Source organism: Pan troglodytes, chromosome 19 (genome assembly GCF_028858775.2).
Source record: "Pan troglodytes isolate AG18354 chromosome 19, NHGRI_mPanTro3-v2.0_pri, whole genome shotgun sequence".
NCBI lineage: Eukaryota > Metazoa > Chordata > Mammalia > Primates > Hominidae > Pan > Pan troglodytes.
In genome coordinates this window covers 25014136-25035033 of record NC_072417.2, presented here as the reverse complement: position 1 = coordinate 25035033, position 20898 = coordinate 25014136, and the positions used below count along the sequence as shown (strand labels likewise).

The 20898-nt window shown below is 46.7% G+C and overlaps 2 protein-coding genes across 55 annotated transcripts in view; one reads left to right on the top strand and one right to left on the bottom strand.

Annotated features, from left to right (window-relative positions):
• The window catches only part of BRCA1 (BRCA1 DNA repair associated), an 80802-nt gene extending 71559 nt beyond the window's left edge, over positions 1-9243 (bottom strand). For 11 of the 51 annotated variants that reach the window (XM_054669723.2, XM_054669730.2, XM_063797991.1 and 8 more), the window contains exons 1-2: positions 8914-9026; positions 7665-7763 (exon numbers count right to left, since the gene is read on the bottom strand). In XM_054669723.2, the coding sequence (XP_054525698.1) occupies positions 7665-7744 (80 nt within the window). In that variant the 5' untranslated portion in view covers positions 7745-7763; positions 8914-9026. 51 annotated transcript variants of the gene reach the window in all.
• Positions 9107-20898, top strand: part of NBR1 (NBR1 autophagy cargo receptor) — a 78279-nt gene continuing 66487 nt past the window's right edge. For 2 of the 4 annotated variants that reach the window (XM_063798538.1, XM_063798542.1), the window contains exon 1: positions 9223-9413. The gene's annotated coding sequence lies outside the window, so the exon portion shown is untranslated. Of the gene's footprint in view, positions 9414-20898 lie in introns of all 4 variants that reach the window. The other 2 variants (XM_063798537.1, XM_063798543.1) reach the window with 2 other exon arrangements.

Sequence of the window (20898 nt, the reverse complement as noted above, 5' to 3'; positions counted from 1 at the left end):
ATTAGTTGATAATAGTTCGTACGAATTCATTTCCAGTGATATATTTTTCTGCACTATCACTGTGGGTGCACATCTCATATCTTTAAGCTCCATAAAGACAAAATTTTCTGCTTATGTTTCTTTTGAATTCCTTCCTAGCACTTTTTTTTTGTTTACTGTAAATGCCTTTTTAACTTAATATGGAAAATTTCAAGTATTTCAAAATTTCAAGTAAATAAAATAATAAAATGAACTATATGGACCATCACCCTGGTCCAACAACCATCAACTCATGGCCAAGCTGTTTCACCCATATCCACCCCTACCCCAGATTATTTTAATTATTATTACTTTTAAGATAAGGTCACACTCTGTCACCTAGGCTGGAGTGCAGTGGTGCAAACATACCTCACTGCAGCCTTGAACTCCTGGGCTCAAGCAATCCTCCCAGCACGGGGTTTACAGGCATGAGCCAACTACACCCAAACCCAAGTGTCTTCTTTTTTTTGAGATGGGGTTTTGCTTTTGTAGCCCAGACTGGCATGCAATGGTGCGATCTCGGCTCACTGCAACCTCTGCCTCCCAAGTTCAAGTGATTCTCCTGCCTCAGCCTCCCAAGTAGTTGGAACTACAGGCGTGCGCCACCACGCCCGGCTAATTTTTCGTATTTTTAGTAGAGATGGGGTTTCACCATGTTGGCCGGCTGGTCTTGAACTCCTGACCTCAGGTGATCCGCCTGCCTTGGCCTCCCAAAGTGCTGGGATTACAGGTGTGAGCCACCATGCCCAGCCCCAAGTGTCTTCTGATCTATAGGTGTCCCTTACTTTTTCTCCCTTGTCATTTATTTTTAAAATTAGGTCATTTGACCTGTGGAGTTTCCCCCATTCTGGATTTTGCTGATTGTATAACCCTATGGTGAGGTTTAACTTGTTCCTCTAGCCTTATTTCCTATAAACTAGACTTACAGGCTTAATCACATTCAGGTTCAACTTTCTGGCAAGAACACTTTACAGATGGTACTGTGTACTCTTATTAGATCACTTCAGAAGAGGCATGATGTTTGGTTTGTGATTACTTTGTAAAAACAGTGTAATAAGTACTCACTAAAGGAAATTTAGAAAATGATAAGCTTAAGGCCGGGCATGGTGCCTCATGCCTGTAATCCTAGCACTTTGGGAGGCTGAGGTGGGTGGATCACCTGAGCTCAGGAGTTCCAGATCATCCTGGACAATATGGTGAAACCCTGTCTACGCTAAAAATACAAAAATTAGCCGGGTGTGGTGGCGCATGCCTGTGGTCTCAGTTACTTTGGAGACTAAGGTAGAAGAATCACTTGAATCCTGGAGGTGGAGGTTGCAGAGTGAGCCAATATCGCGCCACTGCACTCCAGCCTAGGTGACAGAGGAAGACTCTGTCTCAAAAAAAAAGAAAATAAGGCCAGACACGGGGGCTCATGCTTGTAATCCCAGCACTTGGGAGGCCGAGGCGGGCAGATCATGAGGTCAGGATTTCGAGACCAGCCTGGCCAACACAGTGAAACGCTGTCTCTACTAAAAATACAAAAACTAACTGGGCATGGTGGCAGGCGCCTGTAATCCCAGCTACTTGGGAGGCTAAGGCAGGAGAATCGCTTGAACCGGGGAAGTGCACGTTGCAGTGAGCCAAGATCGCGCCACTGTACTCCAACCTGGGCGACAGAGCTGGACTCCATCTCAAAATAATAACAATAATAAGCTTAAAAATAAAAACTTTAGAAAATACGTCACCCAAGTTCCCATCCCTACCTGTCTATCCACAAAACCAAGGCATTCCTGAGATTAGTTCATTTATTATACTAATATAACAAGTGTTTATTAAGTATCTACTACTATATTCAAGTACTATTCTAGGAGATAGAAATGTAGCAGTTTACAAAATAAAGCCTGCTCTCATAGAGCTCATATTCTAGTGTGGTAGACAGTTGATACGGAATTAAAGAATACATGGGAATAAGTGCATTAAAGAGAAAAATTAAGCAGGGTAAGGGGAAACAGGTAGTTCAATATCTATGTGGGGGTGAGATGTACATGGGGGGAGTCAGGAAAGGTTTCACTGAGGTGAGACTAGAGGATAGCTTAATAATGTAAAGAAACACACTATGCAACAATTAGGGGAAGAGCATTCCAGGAAAGAGGGAGCAGAGAAGGCAAACCCTGAGCAGGACCATGCCTGTGTATGCAGGACATCAGATAGGTCAAGGTGCTAAAATGTAATAATCCAGGAGGATATTGTAGGGAAAGACCATGAGAGAGGTAGCTGGTAACTTCTGGTAGGAACCTACAGGCTATTTTAAATCTTTAGCTTTATTCTGGTCTTTTTAATTTTCTTTTTTTTTTTTCAGACAGAGTCTCGTTCTGTCGCCCAGGCTGGAGTGCAGTGGCACAATCTCGGCTCTCTGTAACCTCCGCCTCCTGAATTCAAGTGATTCTCCTGCCTCAGCCTCCCAAGTAGCTGGGACTAAAGGCATGCACCACCATGCCTTGGCCTCCCAAAGTACTGGGATTACAGGAGTGAGCCACCATGCCAGCCATCTTTTTAATTTTTAATGTTAATTAATTTTTGTAGAGACAGGATCTCACTATGTTGCCCATGCTGGTCTTGAATGCCTGGCATCAAGCAATCTTCCTGCTTCGGCCTCCCAAAGTGCTGGGATTACAGGTGTGAGCTACTATACCCGGCCTTTAGCTTTCTTCTGAATGTGAACCTTTTTTTTTTTTTGGAGATGGAGACTCACTCACTCTGCTGCTCAGGCTGGAGTGCAGTGGTGTGGTCTTGGCTCACTGCAACCTCTGCCTCTCAGATTGAAGTGATTCTTGTGCCTCAGCCTTCCAAGTAGCTGGGACTACAGGCACGTGCTGCCACACCCGGCTAATTTCTTTGTATTTTTGGTAGGGAAGGGGTTTCACCATATTGCCCAGGCTGGTCTTGAAGTCCTGACCTCAAGTGATCCACCTGCCTCGACCGGGATTACAGGCGTGAGCCACTACACTTAGCTCTAAATGTGAATTTTTGAAACGGATTTTTTGGATAAAGTCCAGGCAAGATATCAAAGAACGACTAACCTGGCAGTGTGACAAGAATGTGGTTCTTTTCATTAAATATTTAACTTTTTAGAAAAGGATTACAAGGGCCAGGTGCGGTGGCTCACGCTGTAATCCCAGCATTTTGGGAGGCCAAGGCGGGCCAGCCCGGGTGACAGAGAATCCATCTCAAAAAAAGAAAAAAAAAAGAAAAGGATCACAAGAAAAGCTTGTGGACAGTAACCTTATTGTGAAGGGTTGTAATACAACTCTTGTAATCATGGGGTTTTTGACATAGCACAGGGCAGTGAAAAGAAAAACAATGAACTAAGTCAGGAGGCTGGGTTTCTACTACCAGTTGTGTATATAAGCAGAGCCACCTTGGGCTAACCATTCTACCTGAACCTGTTTCCTTCTCTTGCCATTCACCCTGCCAGACTCCTTGGGCTATTGCAAGAATAAAATTAAATGCTACTTGGGAAAATGCTTCACAACCTGAGATGACTTGGGAAAAATGCTTCACAACCTGAGATAACTTGTACCAACATTGGTATTATTACTGGGACCAAATGTGACTTTAAAAAGAAAAACAACCTTGACAAAGAAAACTCTGATTGGTTACTAAATCCCTATTTCTGAGATAAGCTACATTTCAAAGAAATTCTCCGTAAAAGAAAAATTGGATTCAGTTATCATACCAGATGGCTTTCATTCTCACCACTGACTCAATTCTGAAACAATTATATTTCAGTATGGTAATTATAATCTAAACTATATAAACACACTGTAAACACAAACTTTGAACAGATGAAAACTCCAATATGTAAAAAGGTAATGAATGTTGAAGGAAGACTGTGAAAAGGGAAAAGAAAAAAAATTAAAATGTTCCCCTTCTAGGTCCTGATGAGAGTAAATGTTTACTATAAAAATGATTCAAATATTTTAAACACTTTTCAAACCAGGCAATATTTTAGGCCTACTGTATATTTGCATTTTGAGCTTCCAATATGGATAAGTGACTGGAAAAAGCAGCTAGGTTTAGGCTGAAAAACAACAACCCACCGGGGAACACATTTTAGCAAATTCTTCTGAAAGTCAAAAATGTTATAGTCATAGGTAAAAAGTTACAAAGAACTACCAATTGTCAGAAATAGCTGCCAATATTGACTTAGAAGACAGCAGAAGGAATTTTAGTTCAAGAAACCTAGAACAGGCTGAAAACCTTACCTACCCTATAGCTACCACAAATAACACTGTTTCCAGTCATGATCATTCCTGATCACATATTAAGACATAACTGCAAATTGTGCTATACTGTACTATATTAAAAGGAAGTGAAATATGATCCCTATCCTAGAACTTTCCATACAAATGAATGTAAAACACCATAAAAATTAATCTTAAGGCCGGGCGCGGTGCCTCACGCCTGTAATCCCAGCACTTTGGGAGGCCGGGGTGGGCGGATCACGAGGTCAGGAGGTGGAGACCATCCTGGCTAACACGGTGAAACCCCGTCTCTACTAAAAATACAAAAAATTAGCCGGGCGCGGTGGTGGACGCCTGTAGTCCCAGCTACTTGGGAGGCCGAGGCAGGAGAATGGCGTGAACCCGGGAGGTGGAGCTTGCAGTGAGCCGAGATCGCGCCACTGCACTCCGGCCTGGGTGAAAGAGCGAGACTCTGTCTCAAAAACAAAACAAACAAAAATTAATCTTAAGCCAGGCGCAGTGGCTCACGCCAGCACTTTGGAAGGCCGAGGCGGGTGGATCACGAGATCAGGACTTCAAGACCAGCCTGACCAACGTGATGAAACCCTATCTCTACTAAAAATACAAAATTAGCCGGCCACGGTGGCGTGCGCCTATAATCCCAGCTACTCAGGAGGCTGAGGCAGGAGAAGCGCTTGAACTTGAACCTGGCAGGCGGAGGTTGCAGTGAGCCAAGATGGCGCCACTGCACTCCAGCCTGGGCGACAGAGCCAGACTCCATCCCCCCCCCCGCAAAAAAAGGTCCAGGCCGGGCGCAGTGGCTCAGGACTGTAATCCCAGCACTTTGGAAGGCTGAGGCGGGTGTATCACAAGGTCAGGAGATCGAGACCATCTTGGCTAACATGGTGAAACCCCGTCTCTACTAAAAATACAAAAAATTAGCCGGGCATAGTGGTGGGCGTCTGTAGTCCCAGCTACTCGGGAGGCTGAGGCAGGAGAATGGCCTGAACCCGGGAGGCGGAGCTGGCAGTGAGCCAAGATCGTGCCACTGCACTCCAGCCTGGGCAACAAGAGCGAAAGTCTGTCTCAAAAAAAAAAAAAAAAAAAAAAAGAAAGAAATTAATCTAACAGGAAACAGAAAAAAGCAATGAAAAGCTAGAAAACATAATAGTTGACTGAAAATAACAATTTAGCATTTTCATTCTTACATCTTTAATTTTTATGTATCTGAGTTTTTAATTGATGGTTTAATTTGCCAGAATGAGAAAGAACATCCTATTTTTATGACTCTCTCCCATGGAAATGAAACATAAATGTATCCAAATGCCACACTATTGAGGATTTTCCTGATCACTGATTGTCATGAGTAAGTTTTGTGCTTTTTCAAAAGCAGTTTTTTCCTACAATGTCATTTCCTGCTTCTCTGGCTCTGATTTTCAATAAATTGATAAATTGTGAATCTTGTTTTCCTCTTATTTTTGTTTAGCTATAATGTTGAAGGGCAAGGGAGAGGATGGTTATTTATAAATCTTGTATCGCTCTGAAAACACAACATACATTTTCCTTAATCTGATTAACTTGACTTCAAATATGAAAAACAACTTTCATAAAGCCCAAAAGAATTTACCCTTTTTTATTGTGGGTAAGAGGCAATGGTACAACTTTTCAACTTATTTTTTGAATGTTACTCACTACTAACCATCACCATATTTAAAAAAATTAAAGAACTAATTTAGTTTAGTTTATTATTTATTTGACAAATGTTTATTGAGTGGCAACTAGGTCCCAAGTACCGTTCTAACTACTGAACATACAGATGTACGTAAACAAAACAAAAATCTCTCCCATCCTGGAGTTTACATTCTGTGGGACTAGAGATAAAAAATGGATACATTACATAGAATGTCAGCTAGTAATCAGTGTTATGGAGAAGCAGCAGGAATAGAAGATAAAGTGTGTGCTGGGGGTGTGGTAATTTTAAATAGGGGTGTCTGGTAATGAAAAGGTGGTATTTCAATCAAGATTTTTAGACCATGGCTGGGTGCAATGGCTCAGGCCTGTAATCCCAGCACCTTGAGAGGCCAAGGGAGGGTAGATCACTTGAGGTCAGGAGTTTGAGACCAGCATGGCCAACATAGCAAAACCCTATCTCTACAAAAGAAAAATACAAAAATGGCCGGACGCAGTGGCTTATGCCTGTAATCCCAGCACTTTGGGAGGCCCAGACGGGTGGATCACAAGGTCAGGAGATCAAGACTATCCTGGCTAACACGGTGAAATCCCGCCTCTACTAAAAAAAAAAAAAAAAATACAAAAAATTAGCCAGGCGTGGTAGTGGGTGCTTGTAGTCCCAGCTATTCAGGACGCTCAGGCAGAAGAATGGCATGAACCCGGGAGGCAGAGTTTGCAGTGAGCTGAGATCGCGCCACTGCACTCCAGCCTGGGCAACAGAGCAAGACTCCATCTCAAAAAAAGAAAAAAAAAATACAAAAATTAGCTGGGCATGGTGGTGCACACCTATCGTCCCTGCTACTCTGGAGGCTGAGGTGGGAGGATTGCTTGAGCCTGACGAGGTTGAGGCTGCAGTGAGCTGTGACAGCACCACTGCACTCCAGCCTCTCGACAGAGATCCTATATAAAAAAAAAACCTCTGCATTTCATTGTATGTAAATAAGTATGTAATTTCATTGTATGTACACAGCCAGTTTCAAACAAAGGTTCTTCCAAATACCTATCCTCTCAATGACACGGATCATCCATGTTTTTTTTTTTTTTTGAGATGGAGTTTAGCTCTGTCGCTGGAGTTCAGTGGTGCCATATTGGCTCACAGCAACATCCGCCTCCTGGTTCAAGTGATTCTCCTGCCCCAGCCTCCTGAGTAGCTGGGATTACAGGCACATGCCACTATGCCCAGCTAATTTTTGTATTTTTAGTGGAGAGGGGGTTTCACCATGTTGGCCAGGATGGTCTCCATCTCCTGACCTCGTGATCCTACCACCTTGGCCTCCCAAAGTGCTGGGATTACAGGCGTAAGCCACCGCCCTCGGCTTCATCCATGATTTTATTTTGCCATTTCAAGTGATGGAGCTTGTTTTAGAGCTGGAAGAAAAGCCAAAATGCCAGTTAATCTAAACTAGATTCCTGCCCCAGTGCAGAACCAATCAAGACAGAGTCCCTGTCTTTCCCGGACCACAGGATTTGTGTTGAAAAGGAGAGGAGTGGGAGAGGCAGAGTGGATGGAGAACAAGGAATCATTTTCTATATTTTTAAAGTTCTTCAGTTAAGAAAATCAGCAATTACAATAGCCTAATCTTACTAGACATGTCTTTTCTTCCCTAGTATGTAAGGTCAATTCTGTTCATTTGCATAGGAGATAATCATATAGGAATCCCAAATTAATACTCTCTTGTGCTGACTTACCAGATGGGACACTCTAAGATTTTCTGCATAGCATTAAGGACATTTTGTACTTCTTCAACGCGAAGAGCAGATAAATCCATTTCTTTCTGTTCCAATGAACTTTAACACATTAGAAAAACATATATATATATATCTTTTTAAAAGGTTTATAAAATGACAACTTCATTTTATCATTTTAAAATAAAGTAAATTTAAGATTTGGAAGGTTTTAGAATAATACAAACCAAAGAACTAATGACAACGTCCTTTATTTTTAAAGATTCTAGAAGTTGCTTTTTGTAATTAGACAACATAAATTCTGAATTTTTTCACATATCGCTGCCAACCCCTTGGGTCTTTTCCTTTCTCCAAGAAAGAGAAAGCTACAGAGGAGTGACTGACCGGGTAGGTGGTGGTAGCCTTAGCTTTCTCCAATGTTTCTGGTTGTTTTCTTTTTCTTGCATAAAACCAAAATCAACAACGACCAAACCAACACCAATCAAGGCCTCCCCGCCCCTAACCTTTCCCAGTGACCTGCTCTCATCTCTGGATCCTCCTCAAGCACATCCCTGCCGGCAGCATCTGTTACTACCGACGCTCTTCTACTTCCCTCTTGCGCTTTCTCAATGGCGCAAATGGATCCAGTTCTTAAGTTCTCCCTCCCACAAAATCCTGTCTCCTCCCCTTCCCAGACATATTCCTGGCACCTCTTCTTCCACAAGGTCCCATCCTCTCATACATACCAGCCGGTGTTTTTTTTTTTTTTTTTTTTTTTTGAGACAGTCTCGCTCTGTCGCCCAGGCTGGAGTGCAATGGCGCGATCTCGGCTCACTGCAACCTCCGCCTCCCGGGTTCTAGCGATTCTCCTGCCTCAGCCTCCCGAGTAGCTGGAGCGGCACCACGCCCGGCTTATTTTTGTATTTTTAGTAGAGACGGAGTTTCACCACGTTGGTCAGGCTGGTCTGGAACTCCTGACCTCGTAACCAGCCGACGTTTTTAAAGACATGGTGTCCCCCTCAAGGCATATTCCAGTTCCTATCACGAGGATTCCCCCACGGACACTCCGTGCCCCCTTCCTGATCCTCAGCGCTTCCCTCGCGACCTACAAATTGCCCCCCTCCCCAGGGTTCACAACGCCTTACGCCTCTCAGGTTCCGCCCCTACCCCCCCTCAAAGAATACCCATCTGTCAGCTTCGGAAATCCACTCTCCCACGCCAGTCCCCCAGAGCATCACTTGGGCCCCCTGTCCCTTTCCCGGGACTCTACTACCTTTACCCAGAGCAGAGGGTGAAGGCCTCCTGAGCTCAGGGGCCCAGTTATCTGAGAAACCCCACAGCCTGTCCCCCGTCCAGGAAGTCTCAGCGAGCTCACGCCGCGCAGTCGCAGTTTTAATTTATCTGTAATTCCCGCGCTTTTCCGTTGCCACGGAAACCAAGGGGCTACCGCTAAGCAGCAGCCTCTCAGAATACGAAATCAAGGTACAATCAGAGGATGGGAGGGACAGAAAGAGCCAAGCGTCTCTCGGGGCTCTGGATTGGCCACCCAGTCTGCCCCCGGATGACGTAAAAGGAAAGAGACGGAAGAGGAAGAATTCTACCTGAGTTTGCCATAAAGTGCCTGCCCTCTAGCCTCTACTCTTCCAGTTGCGGCTTATTGCATCACAGTAATTGCTGTACGAAGGTCAGAATCGCTACCTATTGTCCAAAGCAGTCGTAAGAAGAGGTCCCAATCCCCCACTCTTTCCGCCCTAATGGAGGTCTCCAGTTTAGGTAAATATAAGGAATAAGGATTGTTGGGGGGGTGGAGGGAAATAATTATTTCCAGCCTGCGTTGCGGAATGAAAGGTCTTCGCCACAGTGTTCCTTAGAAACTGTAGTCTTATGGAGAGGAACATCCAATACCAAAGCGGGCACAATTCTCACGGAAATCCAGTGGATAGATTGGAGACCTGTGCGCGCTTGTACTTGTCAACAGTTATGGACTGGAGTGTTGTTATGTTTTCGTATTTTGAAAGCAGAAACTAGGCCTAAAAAAGATAACTACAACTCTTTAGGGAGACTACAATTCCCATCCAGCCCCAGGAGTCTGGGGCAAGTAGTCCTCTAAGGTCAGTGGCCTGCGGGGATGCAGTGAGCGCCGAATTTGCCTGGGGCAGGGGAAATCCGCTCTGGCCCATGTCTGCGCACTCGTAGTTCCGCCTCTCAGCCCCAGTGTTTGTTATTTTTCGGGTTCAGCTTGCTTTTGCCCCGTCTCCGTCGACGCAATCGCCACCAGTCAATGGGGTGGTCGTTTTGAGGGACAAGTGGTAAGAGCCAATCTTCTTGGCGAAAACGCGGAGAAACGGGACTAGTTACTGTCTTTATCCGCCATGTTAGATTCACCCCACAGAGATAGCGGCAGAGCTGGCAGCGGACGGTCTTTGCATTGCCGCCTCCCCAGGGGGCGGGAAGCTGGTAAGGAAGCAGCCTGGGTTAGCTAGGGGTGGGGTCACGTCACACTAAGAGGGTTTGGAGAAGTTCAAGGGAGGAATCCTGCAAAGAAGAGGGGCGACTTTTTCCGTGTCTCCGGACAGCTAATCGTTTTAGTGACAGGATGAGAGAGCCCTTCGTGTTCTGAGGGACCGAGTGGGCGAAAAGCGCCGGAGAGTTGGAGAGTCTGTGGTTCAGAATGCGAGGTGACAACGTGCTAGCAGCCCTCGCTCGCTCTCGGCGCCTCCTCGGCCTTGGCGTCCATTCTGGCCATGCTGGAGGAGCCCTTCAGCCCGCCACTGCGCTGTGGGGGCCCCCTCTCTGGGCTGGCCGAGGCCAGAGCCGGCTCCCTCTGCTTGCGGAGAAGTGTGGAGGGAGAGGCGGGTGTGGGAACCGGGGCTGCGCGCAGCGCTCGCCAGCCAGCGCGAGTTCCGGGTGGGCGCGGGCTCAGCGGGCCCCGCACCCCCGGCCCCCGGGCAGTCAGGGGCCTAGCACCCGGGCCAGCAGCTGCAGAGGGTGCGCCGGGTCCCCCAGCACTGCCGGCCCGCCTGCACCCCGCTTGAATTCTCACCGGGCCCCAGCCGCCCTGCACGGGGCAAGGCTCAGGACCTGCAGCCCGCCATGCCCGAGCCCCCTCCCAACCCCTGTGAGCTCCAGCGCGGCCTGAGCCTCCCCGACGGGCACCGCCCCCTGCTCCTCAGCGCCCGGTCCCATCGACTGCCCAAGGGCTGAGGAGTGCAGGCGCCCGGCACAGCCCTGCGCAGGATCCACTAGGTGAAGCCAGCTGGGCTCGAGTCAGATGGGGACTTGGAGAACTTTTATGTCTAGCCTGAGGATTTTATATGCACCAGTCAGCACTCTGTGTCTAGTTTGGGGTTTGGGGATGCGCCAATCAGCACTCTGTATCTAGCTAATCTGGTGGGCACTTGGAGAACTTCTGTGTCTAGCTAAAGGATTGTAAATGCACCAATCAGTGCTCTGTGTCTAGCTCAAGGTTTGCAAATGCACCAATCAGCACTGTGTCTAGCTAAAGGTTTGTAAACGCACCAATCAGTGCTCTGTGTCTAGCAAATCTAGTGGGGACTTGGAGAATTTTTATGTCTAGCTAGAGGATTGTAAATGCACCAATCAGCACTCTGTGTCTATCTAGCTCAGGGATTGTAAATGCACCAATCAGCACCCTGTCAAAACGGACCAATTAGCCCTCTGTAAAATGGACCAATCAGCAGGATGTGGGTGGGGTCCGATAAGGGAATAAAAGCAGGCTGCCCCGCTGGGTGCCGGTGGCTCACACCTGTAATCCCAGCACTTTGGGAGGCCTAGAGGGGTGGATCACGAGGTCAGGAGATCGAGACCATCCTGGCTAACACGGTGAAACCCCGACTCTACTAAAAGGACAAAATATTAGCTGGGTGCGGTGGTGGGTGCCTGTAATCCCCTCTACTGGGGAGGCTGAGGCAGGAGAATGGCGTGAACCCGGGAGGCGGAGCTTGCAGTGAGCCCAGATTGCACCACTGCATTCCAGCCTGGGTGACAGAGGGAGACTCAGTCTCAAAAAAAAAAAAAAAAAAAGGCAGGCTGCCCGAGCCAGCAGCAGCAACCCGCTCTGGTCTCCTTCCACGCTGTGGAAGCTTTGTTCTTGTGCTCTTTGCAATAAATCTTGCTGCTGCTCACTCTTTGGGTCCGCATAGCCTTTATCTGCTGGTAACACCGACCGCAGAGGTCTGCAGCTTCACTCCTGAAGCCAGCGGACCACGAACCCACCAGGAGGAATGAACAACTCCAGACATGCTGCCTTAAGAGCTGTAACACTCACCGCAAAGGTCTGCAGCTTCACTCCTGAAGCCAGCGAGACCACGAATCCACCAGAAGGAGGAAACTGAACACGTCCGAACATCAGAAGGAACAAACTCCGGACACATCATCTTTAAGAACTGTACCACTCACCGTGAGGGTCCGCAACTTCATTCTTGAAGTCAGTGAGACCAAGAACCCACCAATTTCGGACACAAGAACATCCGGCTTCTACTGATGGAAGGCCACGACTCCTCAGTAGAAAGAGGGCCCAGGCAAAGAAAATGAGAGAGAGTCCTTGGGGTGGTGACACTGTCTTGGGAACATGGAGTGCTAGGAAACGATAACTGGAAGACTAGGATGAACTCTGCAAGTTAAAAAATGACACTACCGATATATCCTTCTCATCCCATTCTCCTTTTTTCGAGACCCCGTTAAAGAGATCTTGGTTAGGGACCTTTGGTTTTGGAAAGGCACTGTTTCTCCTTTTTGTCAAACACTCAACTTTCAGGCCACACTTTTTTTTTTTTTTTTTCGAGACAAAGTCTCGCTGTCTCAAAGACCAGCCCAGGCTGGTCTTGAACTCCTGAGCTCAAGCGATCCTCCTGCCTTGGCCTCCCAAAGTGCTGGGATTACAGGCATGAGCCACCGCTCCCGGCCTCAGCTTGGATAACTTGGCTTGTACAGGCCTCTGTTGGAGACAGTAACCAAAGCTCGGGTTGCCAGGTTTGTTTCATTAAAGGGATTTTGTTGAGGCTGAAAGAAAAAAAAATCGACGTGGAGGAGAAGCTAACTTGTGCCAAGACAAGGTGAGTCAGTCACATGGACTTAACAATAATGTCAATTATGAAAGCTGAAGGCCTAGGACCCAGCTATCTGACTCTACTGGCTGTAGACCTAAGGAGCAGGTAGGGTTAACCATAGCTTTCGTGTTTACACACGTTCAAGATTAATGCTCTTGCTGAAAGAATTTTTTTACATGCCAGCCAAAGAGAGTTCCTTATGGAGACCTGGATATGGTCCAGCTAAGCTAGAATCTCCCACTTCCTGTTTTCTCTTAGTTGGCCCACCAGCTGGAGGAGCTCCAGAATATCTAAATTAATTTCCAATTGTGTAATTTGAGAAAAAGAGATGAAGATTAATTTCCCTAACGAGTAGGGAAGTGTGTTTCTTTTTTTTCTTTTTTTTTTTGAGACTGAGTCTCGCTCTGTCGCCCAGCCTGAAGTGCAGTGGCACGATCGCGGCTAGTGCACTGCGAGCTCTGTCTTCCGGGTTCACGCCATTCTCCTGCCTCAGCCTCCCGAGTAGCTGGGACTACAGGCACCCGCCATCACGCCCAGCTAATTTTTTGTGTTTTTTAGTAGAGACGGGGGTTTCACCGCGTTAGCCAGGATGGCCTCGATCTCCTGACCTCGTGATCTGCCTGCCTCGGCTTCCCAAAGTGCTGGGATTATAGGCGTGAGCCACCGCACCTGGCAGGAAGTGTTTCTTAAAGTTGGAAAGTGGTATTTCAGAATATCCGCTTTTGGCAGACTGAGTCAGTCACTTCATTTTCCTGATTTTTTGCCTAAGGTCCTGGTGAATTGACAAAGATTCTGCCCAAATTTTAACGACCCCAGTAATTACATGTCATATGAATGAATACTTGACGTCAGCAGGACTGTGTTTTGGTGGTGAACTTGGTTCTAGGTAGAAACAAAGAATGGAGAAAACTGGGGGATAATTATCTTAGGGTTTCAAAAAAGTGCCTGATCTTCACAGACTTCAGGGTCCTTAAAATAACAGTCTTAATTGTAGTGTTTTACAGGGCAGTGCATTACATTGTCAAAAACAGTACAGGTTTATGGTTCTAATGACTGGTTTATTATTTTTAAAAATGTTTAATTGAACTTAATTTTTTTAAGGAGACAGGGTCTGGCTTTGTTGCCCAGGCCGGTCTTCAATTCCTAGGTTCACGATCCTTCCACCTCAGCCTCCCAAAGTGCTAGGATTACAGGCATGAGCCACCACACCGGGCCAATTTTTTATTTTATTTTTGAGACAGAGTCTCGCTCTATCACCCAGGCGGGAGTGCAGTGGCATGATCTTGGCGCACTGCAACCTTGCCTCCCAGATTCAAGCAATTCTCTTGCCTCAGCCTCTTGAGTAGCTGGGAATACAGGCCTGCGCCACTACACCCAGCTAATTTTTGTATTTTTAGTAGAGACGAAGTTTCACCATGTTGGCTAGGCTGGTCTTGAACTCCTGGACTCAAGCGATCTGCCTGCCTCTGCTTCCCAAAATCCTGGGATTACAGACATGAGCCACTGTGCCTGGCCTTTATTATAATATTTTTATATTTGAATGACATTTTGAAAGAACTTGCATATACATTTTTAATTTGATCCTTATGGTAACACTGTGAGATTGGCAAAGCAGACATATTAGACCTATTTTACAGATTAAAGAACTGAAGCTCAAAGGTGAACTGACCTGCTCACAGTTTTATGTCTAGTAATGGGCCAGAGCTGTGTCTAGAACCCAAGTCTTCCCATTTTTTGTGCTCACACACATACACACAATTTGCTGTTCTGATTAGATGACATTTCATTGCTTTCAATTTGCATTGTTCTGACCACCAGAAAGTTTGAAAGTCTTCTGAGGTATTTGTTAGGTGTTCTGACTTCTATGAATTTTATGTATACTTTTTCCTGGGTTGTTAATTGTATCATTAGCAGTTTTGCTGATACTCTGGGTGTGTTGCAGATATTAACCCTTTGCTGTGGGTTGTGATGGTTGGTTGTTGTTTGTCTTCTGATTTTGTGGATTTTTTTAACCATATAAAATATTTAATATGTAATGAAATATGCCCAACTCATCCTTTGACTTCTATGTACATTATAACTTGCCTTTAGATGTGTATTTCTTTTGTAGGTAAAAGTTTCATTTGATCTGAATAGTATTAAAATAAAATACCTGGATGAGGAAAATGAAGAGGGTAAAGTATATTATGGTACTTATTGCTAGGTGTTCATAATAGGGATCTTATTTCTCCAGTGATATGGGCTTTAATAATTCGAAGTAGCGTTTAGCTCATTTGTGTCTCAAAAAAATAATAATGATAAAAACAATGAGACATGCAAGAGATGTCAGGAGAAGCACCAGAAGATTCCATTGAAATCTTGCTCCCCAGAAGGGTGGGAACAGTAGGGACAAAAAACTGCTGTGGTTCATTATGTTTCATCCCCATTTCGCTTCATTTTATTGAACCCCATCTCTACTAAAAATACAAAAAATTAGCCAAATGTGGCGGCAGGCGCCTGTAGTCCTAGCTACTTGGGAGGCTGAGGCAGGAGAATGGTGTGAACCCAGGAGGCGGAGCTTGCAGTGAGCCGAGATCGTGCCACTGCACTTCAGCCTGGGTGACAGAGCGAGACTCCGTCTCAAAAAAAAAAAAAAAGGATATCAGCTTTTTCTTTTCTTTTCTTTTCTCCTTTTCTTTCTTTGCTTTGCTTTTCGTTTTGTTTTGGGACAGAGTCTCACTCTGTCATCCAGGCTGCAGTGCAGTGGCGCAATCTCAGCTCACTGCAACCTCTGCTTCCTGGGTTGAAGCGATTCTTGTGCCTCAGCCTCCCAAGTAGCTGGGACTACAGGCATGCACCATGATGCCTGGCTAATTTTTGTATATTTGGTAGAAATGGGGTTTCACCATGTTGGCCAGGCTGGTTTCGAACTCCTGGCCTCAAGCAATCCAGCGGCCTCAGCCTCCCAAAGTTATGGGATTACAGGCGTGAGCCATTGTGCCCAGCCAGGATATCATCATATTTAATCCTCACATCAACTGACATTTGCCCCAATTTACAGATGAGGAACTGAGGCACAGAGAGGTTTTGGTACTTGCCTGAGGTCGCACACTCTGGGCTCTCTGCTTGGGGCTGAGGGCCAAGGGGGGTTGTGACTGACTTCTCTTTCCTGAACATCAGTAAAATTCAATTTAGAAATTTCTGTCTTCAGTGCTATCTCGAGGGGCCTGTGAAAAATGCTGACTCGGTGGCAGCTGTCTTAGCCCCATACTCATTGGGTTGCCCTGAGCCCCACACTGTTTTAAGGAAGTCCCAGCAAATAATATGGGATAGAGGTGAGATCCAAACCTAAGCAGCCCTGGCTCTAAAACCCACTGAACAAAGCTGCCTCTCCAACTAGAATCAGAAAGAACTAGGTGAGAATCCTACTTCTATCACTTACTAGTTCTGTGGCTCTGGCCGCCCCCGCCCAAGTTACTTAACCTCTTTTTTTTTTTTTCCTTTTTCTTTTTCTTTTTTTAGAGACGAAGTCTCGCTCTGTCACCAGGCTGGAGTGCAGTGGCGTGATCTTGGCTCACTGCAACCTCTGCCTCCGGGTTCAAGCAATTCTCCTGCTTCAGCCTCCCGAGTAGCTTGGGACTACAGACGCGCGCAACCATGCCCAGCTAATTCTTTTTTTCTTTCTTTTTTTCTTTTTTTTTTTTTGAGATGGAGTCTCGCTCTGTCGCCCAGGCTGGAGTGTAGTGGCGCGATCTTGGCTCACTGCAAGCTCTGCCTCCCGGGTTCACGCCATTCTCCTGCCTCAGCCTCCTGAGTAGCTTGGACTACAGGCACCCACCAGCACGCCCGGCTAATTTTTTTTTCTTTGTATTTTTAGTAGAGACGGGGTTTCACTGTGTTAGCCAGGATGGTCTCGATCCCCTGACATTGTGATCCGCTGTCCTCGGTCTCCCAAAGTGCTGGGATTACAGGCGTGAGCCACCGCACCTGGTCGATTAACCTCTTTTAAGCCTGTTTTCTCATCCATACAATGGAGATAATGGCAGCACCCACTGCTTGGTAAGGAATATTAGGTGAACACAGGTGCCTATGTGGGTTCCTCCATTTTCCATAAATGTTAATTCCCTTACCCCTTATCTCCTAGGTTAGTCCCAGAGGACAGATTTGAAGTTTGAAAACAGAAAGTAACTGCCAAAAGGGATTATTTAGGGCAGAGATTGTCCCCTTTTATTATGCTTTAGGTCCTCAGTGGTGAGGGCAGGGGACAGGAGAAGTGGGATCCAGCCCAAATTCTTGGATCTCATCGTAGAGTGACTCTTTAGGGGCTTAGGATTCTGCATTTTGGACCCGTCCCCAGGGCATTCTGATGCCTGCAGTTCTCCTGTCTGGCTTTGAATAACTCTGGGTAGTGCTTTAAATCTAAGCTGACATACCAGTGGGATGTGAACTGTCCTTGCAAATGTTTTGAGCCCTTCCTGCGCTGGCCTCCAACTCTGCCTTGCTCAGTCTGTCTTTAGCTCCCTTTCCATTCTGGCCTTCTCCCTTTCCTTTTTCACTTCCTTTTTTTTTTTTTGAGACAGGATCTCACTCTGTTACCCAGGCTGGAGTGCAGTGGCATGATCTTCGCTCACTGCAAGCTCCGCGCCCCGGGTTCAAGCAATTATCATACCTTAGCCTCCTGAGTAGCTGGGACTACAGGCGCACACCACCACACCCAGCTAATTTTTGTAGTTTTAGTAGAGATGGGGTTTCACCATGTTGGCCAGGCTGGTCTCAAACTCCTGACCTCAAGTGATCCGCCTGCCTCGGACACTCAAAGTGCTAGGATTACAGGCGTGAGCCACCACGCCCAGCCTCCTTTTTCACTTCCTACCTTCCTCCCCACCTCTGGGTGTACCCTCCCCTGAGCTCAGCCTGTATTTCTATCTGCTGGCCACTTACCAGCCAGTCCTTTCATCTACAATGCCCTTTACTCACCTAGAAAGCTCACATCAAAAGTCGCCTCCTCCAGAATACCTCTCAAGTTCTCCTCTCTGGTCCCTTGACCCTTTGCAGGTACCTTTTTTCTTGTGCAAGTCACATGATAATGTAAGGGTTTTTTTTCCCCATCTAGAGCCTGCCTGGTGGGCTCATGGTCCATTTGTGGAAACATGCATTTCCCTCTCCTCCACCCCCATCCTTCATGATCCATGCTTTAAGAGCTTCCCCAAGGCATGCAGAGCAAGCTGAGAAGAGGTAGACAAGCCTGCAGACCTTTCAAAGAAGTGGGGTGGCTTGGGAAGCAAAAGAAGACCTGGAGATAGGAGCTCCTAAAAAGCAGACAAGAGATTACCGAGGGGTTCCCCACAGCTCCAGCACACAGCAGCTGCAAAAAAATGCAGTGGAATTACTGAGGGACATTATGGGCTTGATGGAGGACAGGGAATGCTTGTGCCAAGCCACCAAGGATCATGCTGTGCCAGTTGTGACCGGATAGACTATACTTTTGCCAAGGTGAAAGGATTTCCCTACTAAATCCCTTACTTTCCACTTTGTTTAAAATGAGTTTAACACCAAGAAAATAGTTGTCTCTATGGCCTTATTTCTAATCTTCCTGCTCAACCATGAACTGCACTAAACACACTCAGACCCATGTAACCTAAAATTGAGAAAGGGAGGTTCTCACTCCTGGAGAGAGAATTACTGAAAGGGCGGCCCTCATACAGTTCAGGGTCATACCCCCAAGAGCTGGTTTTATATTTGAAAGCAGACACTGGGACTCTGACCTTTGCAGAGATAAGAGGGATACTTTCCTAACCCAGAGAGGCCAAAGGAGCACAGGACGCCCAGGCCGAGGGCAGTGAAGCTTGCAGACCCAGGCTGTGCAACCCCCACAGCAGGTCTCCTCACGGGATAGATAGACTATTGGCCCCAATTCCTCAGCCCTACATGCACCCACCCCTTGCCATGGTTTCATTGTGGGTGGAAGGTACTTTCCCAGCCCCTGGCTTTGGGCTTGTCCACGTGTCTTGCTCTGGCCATGGAATGAAGCACAAAGGAGAGCCTGCCAGTTCCTAACCCACGCCTGAAGACGCCTTAGGCGGTTCTGCGGACCCCGTGCACTTCCACCTTCACCCAGAAGGCCTTCTCTGGTGCAGCCGTTGCTTCAGCCTCGGTCCAAAAGGATCGGAGCCCCCTGGCCGGTCCGCAGGCCTGCAGGGAGCCACAGAGCGCAGCGGCCGGCCCAGCGTTCAAGCCCAAGCACAGGCCTGCAAGAACTTTATTCCAACTGCCGTTTGGGATGGTTGATTAGGACGCGTTGCTGTGGCGGTAGCTCACCAATCCAATGCGTGCACCCGCTCCTTTATTAGGCTATAGGGCCAGTGGCTGCGACAGGGACCTGATACAACAGTGCGTTAAATAAGGAGCTTATTGAGTTACCATGTCATAAGCCGGTGGAGAAGTCCAGGCCTAGTGTAGGGTCTCTGGCCGGGGCTGTAGCCTTCATCCGCGTGGAACCTCCCCATGGTTCGCAGGTCGCGGTCTTCGGAGCCTTCAGCCTCGTGAGCCCGAACAGTCCATAGGGCGGCGCCAGACCCTCTTCCCAACGCCACCCTCTAAAGCCTCGGCTCCAACCGATTCCACTTCTGCTTCAGGCTCAGGATTTTCACTCTTCTCGAATGGGGGTGGCCCTCCCCTGATCTTCTGAATCACAACAGCATCTCTCTCCCTCCAGGACCTCAGAGCCAGAGCTGGGCGAGAGGCCCTGACCTCTGGGGTAGGGTGGCAGCGTCCCCGTGAAGGTGTGGTCCCGCCTCCCATCCCCAGGCGCCCGGCCTCTCACACCCTCAGCACCCTGCTCACCTCCAGCTGAAGATGCCAGGGCACCTCTGCTTCCTCCCTGCTCTCTGCATTACCGCAGAGTGAGCATAAAAGGGCTTAATACAGGCTTCGCCGGGCGCAGGGCTCCCGCCTGTAATTCCAGTACTTTGGGAGACCAAGGCGGGAGGGTCACTTGAGAACAGGAGTTCAAAACCAGCCTGGGCAACAAAGTGAGGCCCGTCTCTAACAAAGACAATGAGAAATAAATCTAAAAATTGGATAGACTGAAACAGGCAATGAGGAAAGGATTCCCTATTTAATAAATGGCATTGGGAAAACTGGCTAGCCATATGCAGAAAACTGAAACTGGACCCCTTCCTTACACCTTATACAAAAATTAACTCAAGGTGGATTAAAGACTTAAACATAAGATCTAAAACCATAAAAACCCTAGAAGAAAACCTAGGCAATACCATTCAGGACATAGGCAGGGGCAAAGACTTCGTGACTAAAACACTTTTGTTGCAATGGCAACAAAAGCCAAAATTGACAAATGGAATCTAATTAAACTAAAGAGCTTCTGCACAGCAAAAGAAACTACCATCAGAGTGAACAGGCAACCACAGAATGGGAGAAAATTTTTACAATCTACCCATCTGACAAAGGGCTAATATCCAGAATCTACAAAGAACTTAAACAAATTTACAATAAAAAATCAAACAACCCCATCAAAAAGTGGGCAAAGGATATGAGCAGACACTTCTCAAAAGAAGACATTTATGCAGCCAACAGACACATGGAAAAATGCTCATCATCACTGGCCATCAGAGACATGCAAATCAAAACCACAATGAGATACCATCTCACACCAGTTAGAATGTCAGTCATTAAAAAGGAAACAACAGGTGTTGGAGAGGATGTGGAGAAATAGGAACGCTTTTACGCCGTTGGTGGGACTGTAAACTAGTTCAACCATTGTGGAAAACAGTGTGGTGATTCCTCAAGGATCTAGAACTAGAAATACCATTTGACCCAGCGATCCCATTACTGGGCATATATCCAAAGGATTATAAATCATGCTGGTATAAAGACAAATGCACACGTATGTTCATTGCGGCACTATTCACAATAGCAAAGACTTGGAACCAACCCAAATGTCCATCAATGATAGACTGGATTAAGAAAATGTGGCACATATACACCATAAAATACTATGCAGTCCTAAAAAATGATGAGTTCATGTCCTTTGTAAGGACATGGATGAAGCTGGAAACCATCATTCTGAGCAAACTATCGCAAGGACAGAAAACCAAACACCACATGTTCTCATAGGTGGGAACTGAACAATGAGGACACTTGGACACAGGGTGGGGAACATCACACACCAGAGCCTATTGTGGGGTGGGGGG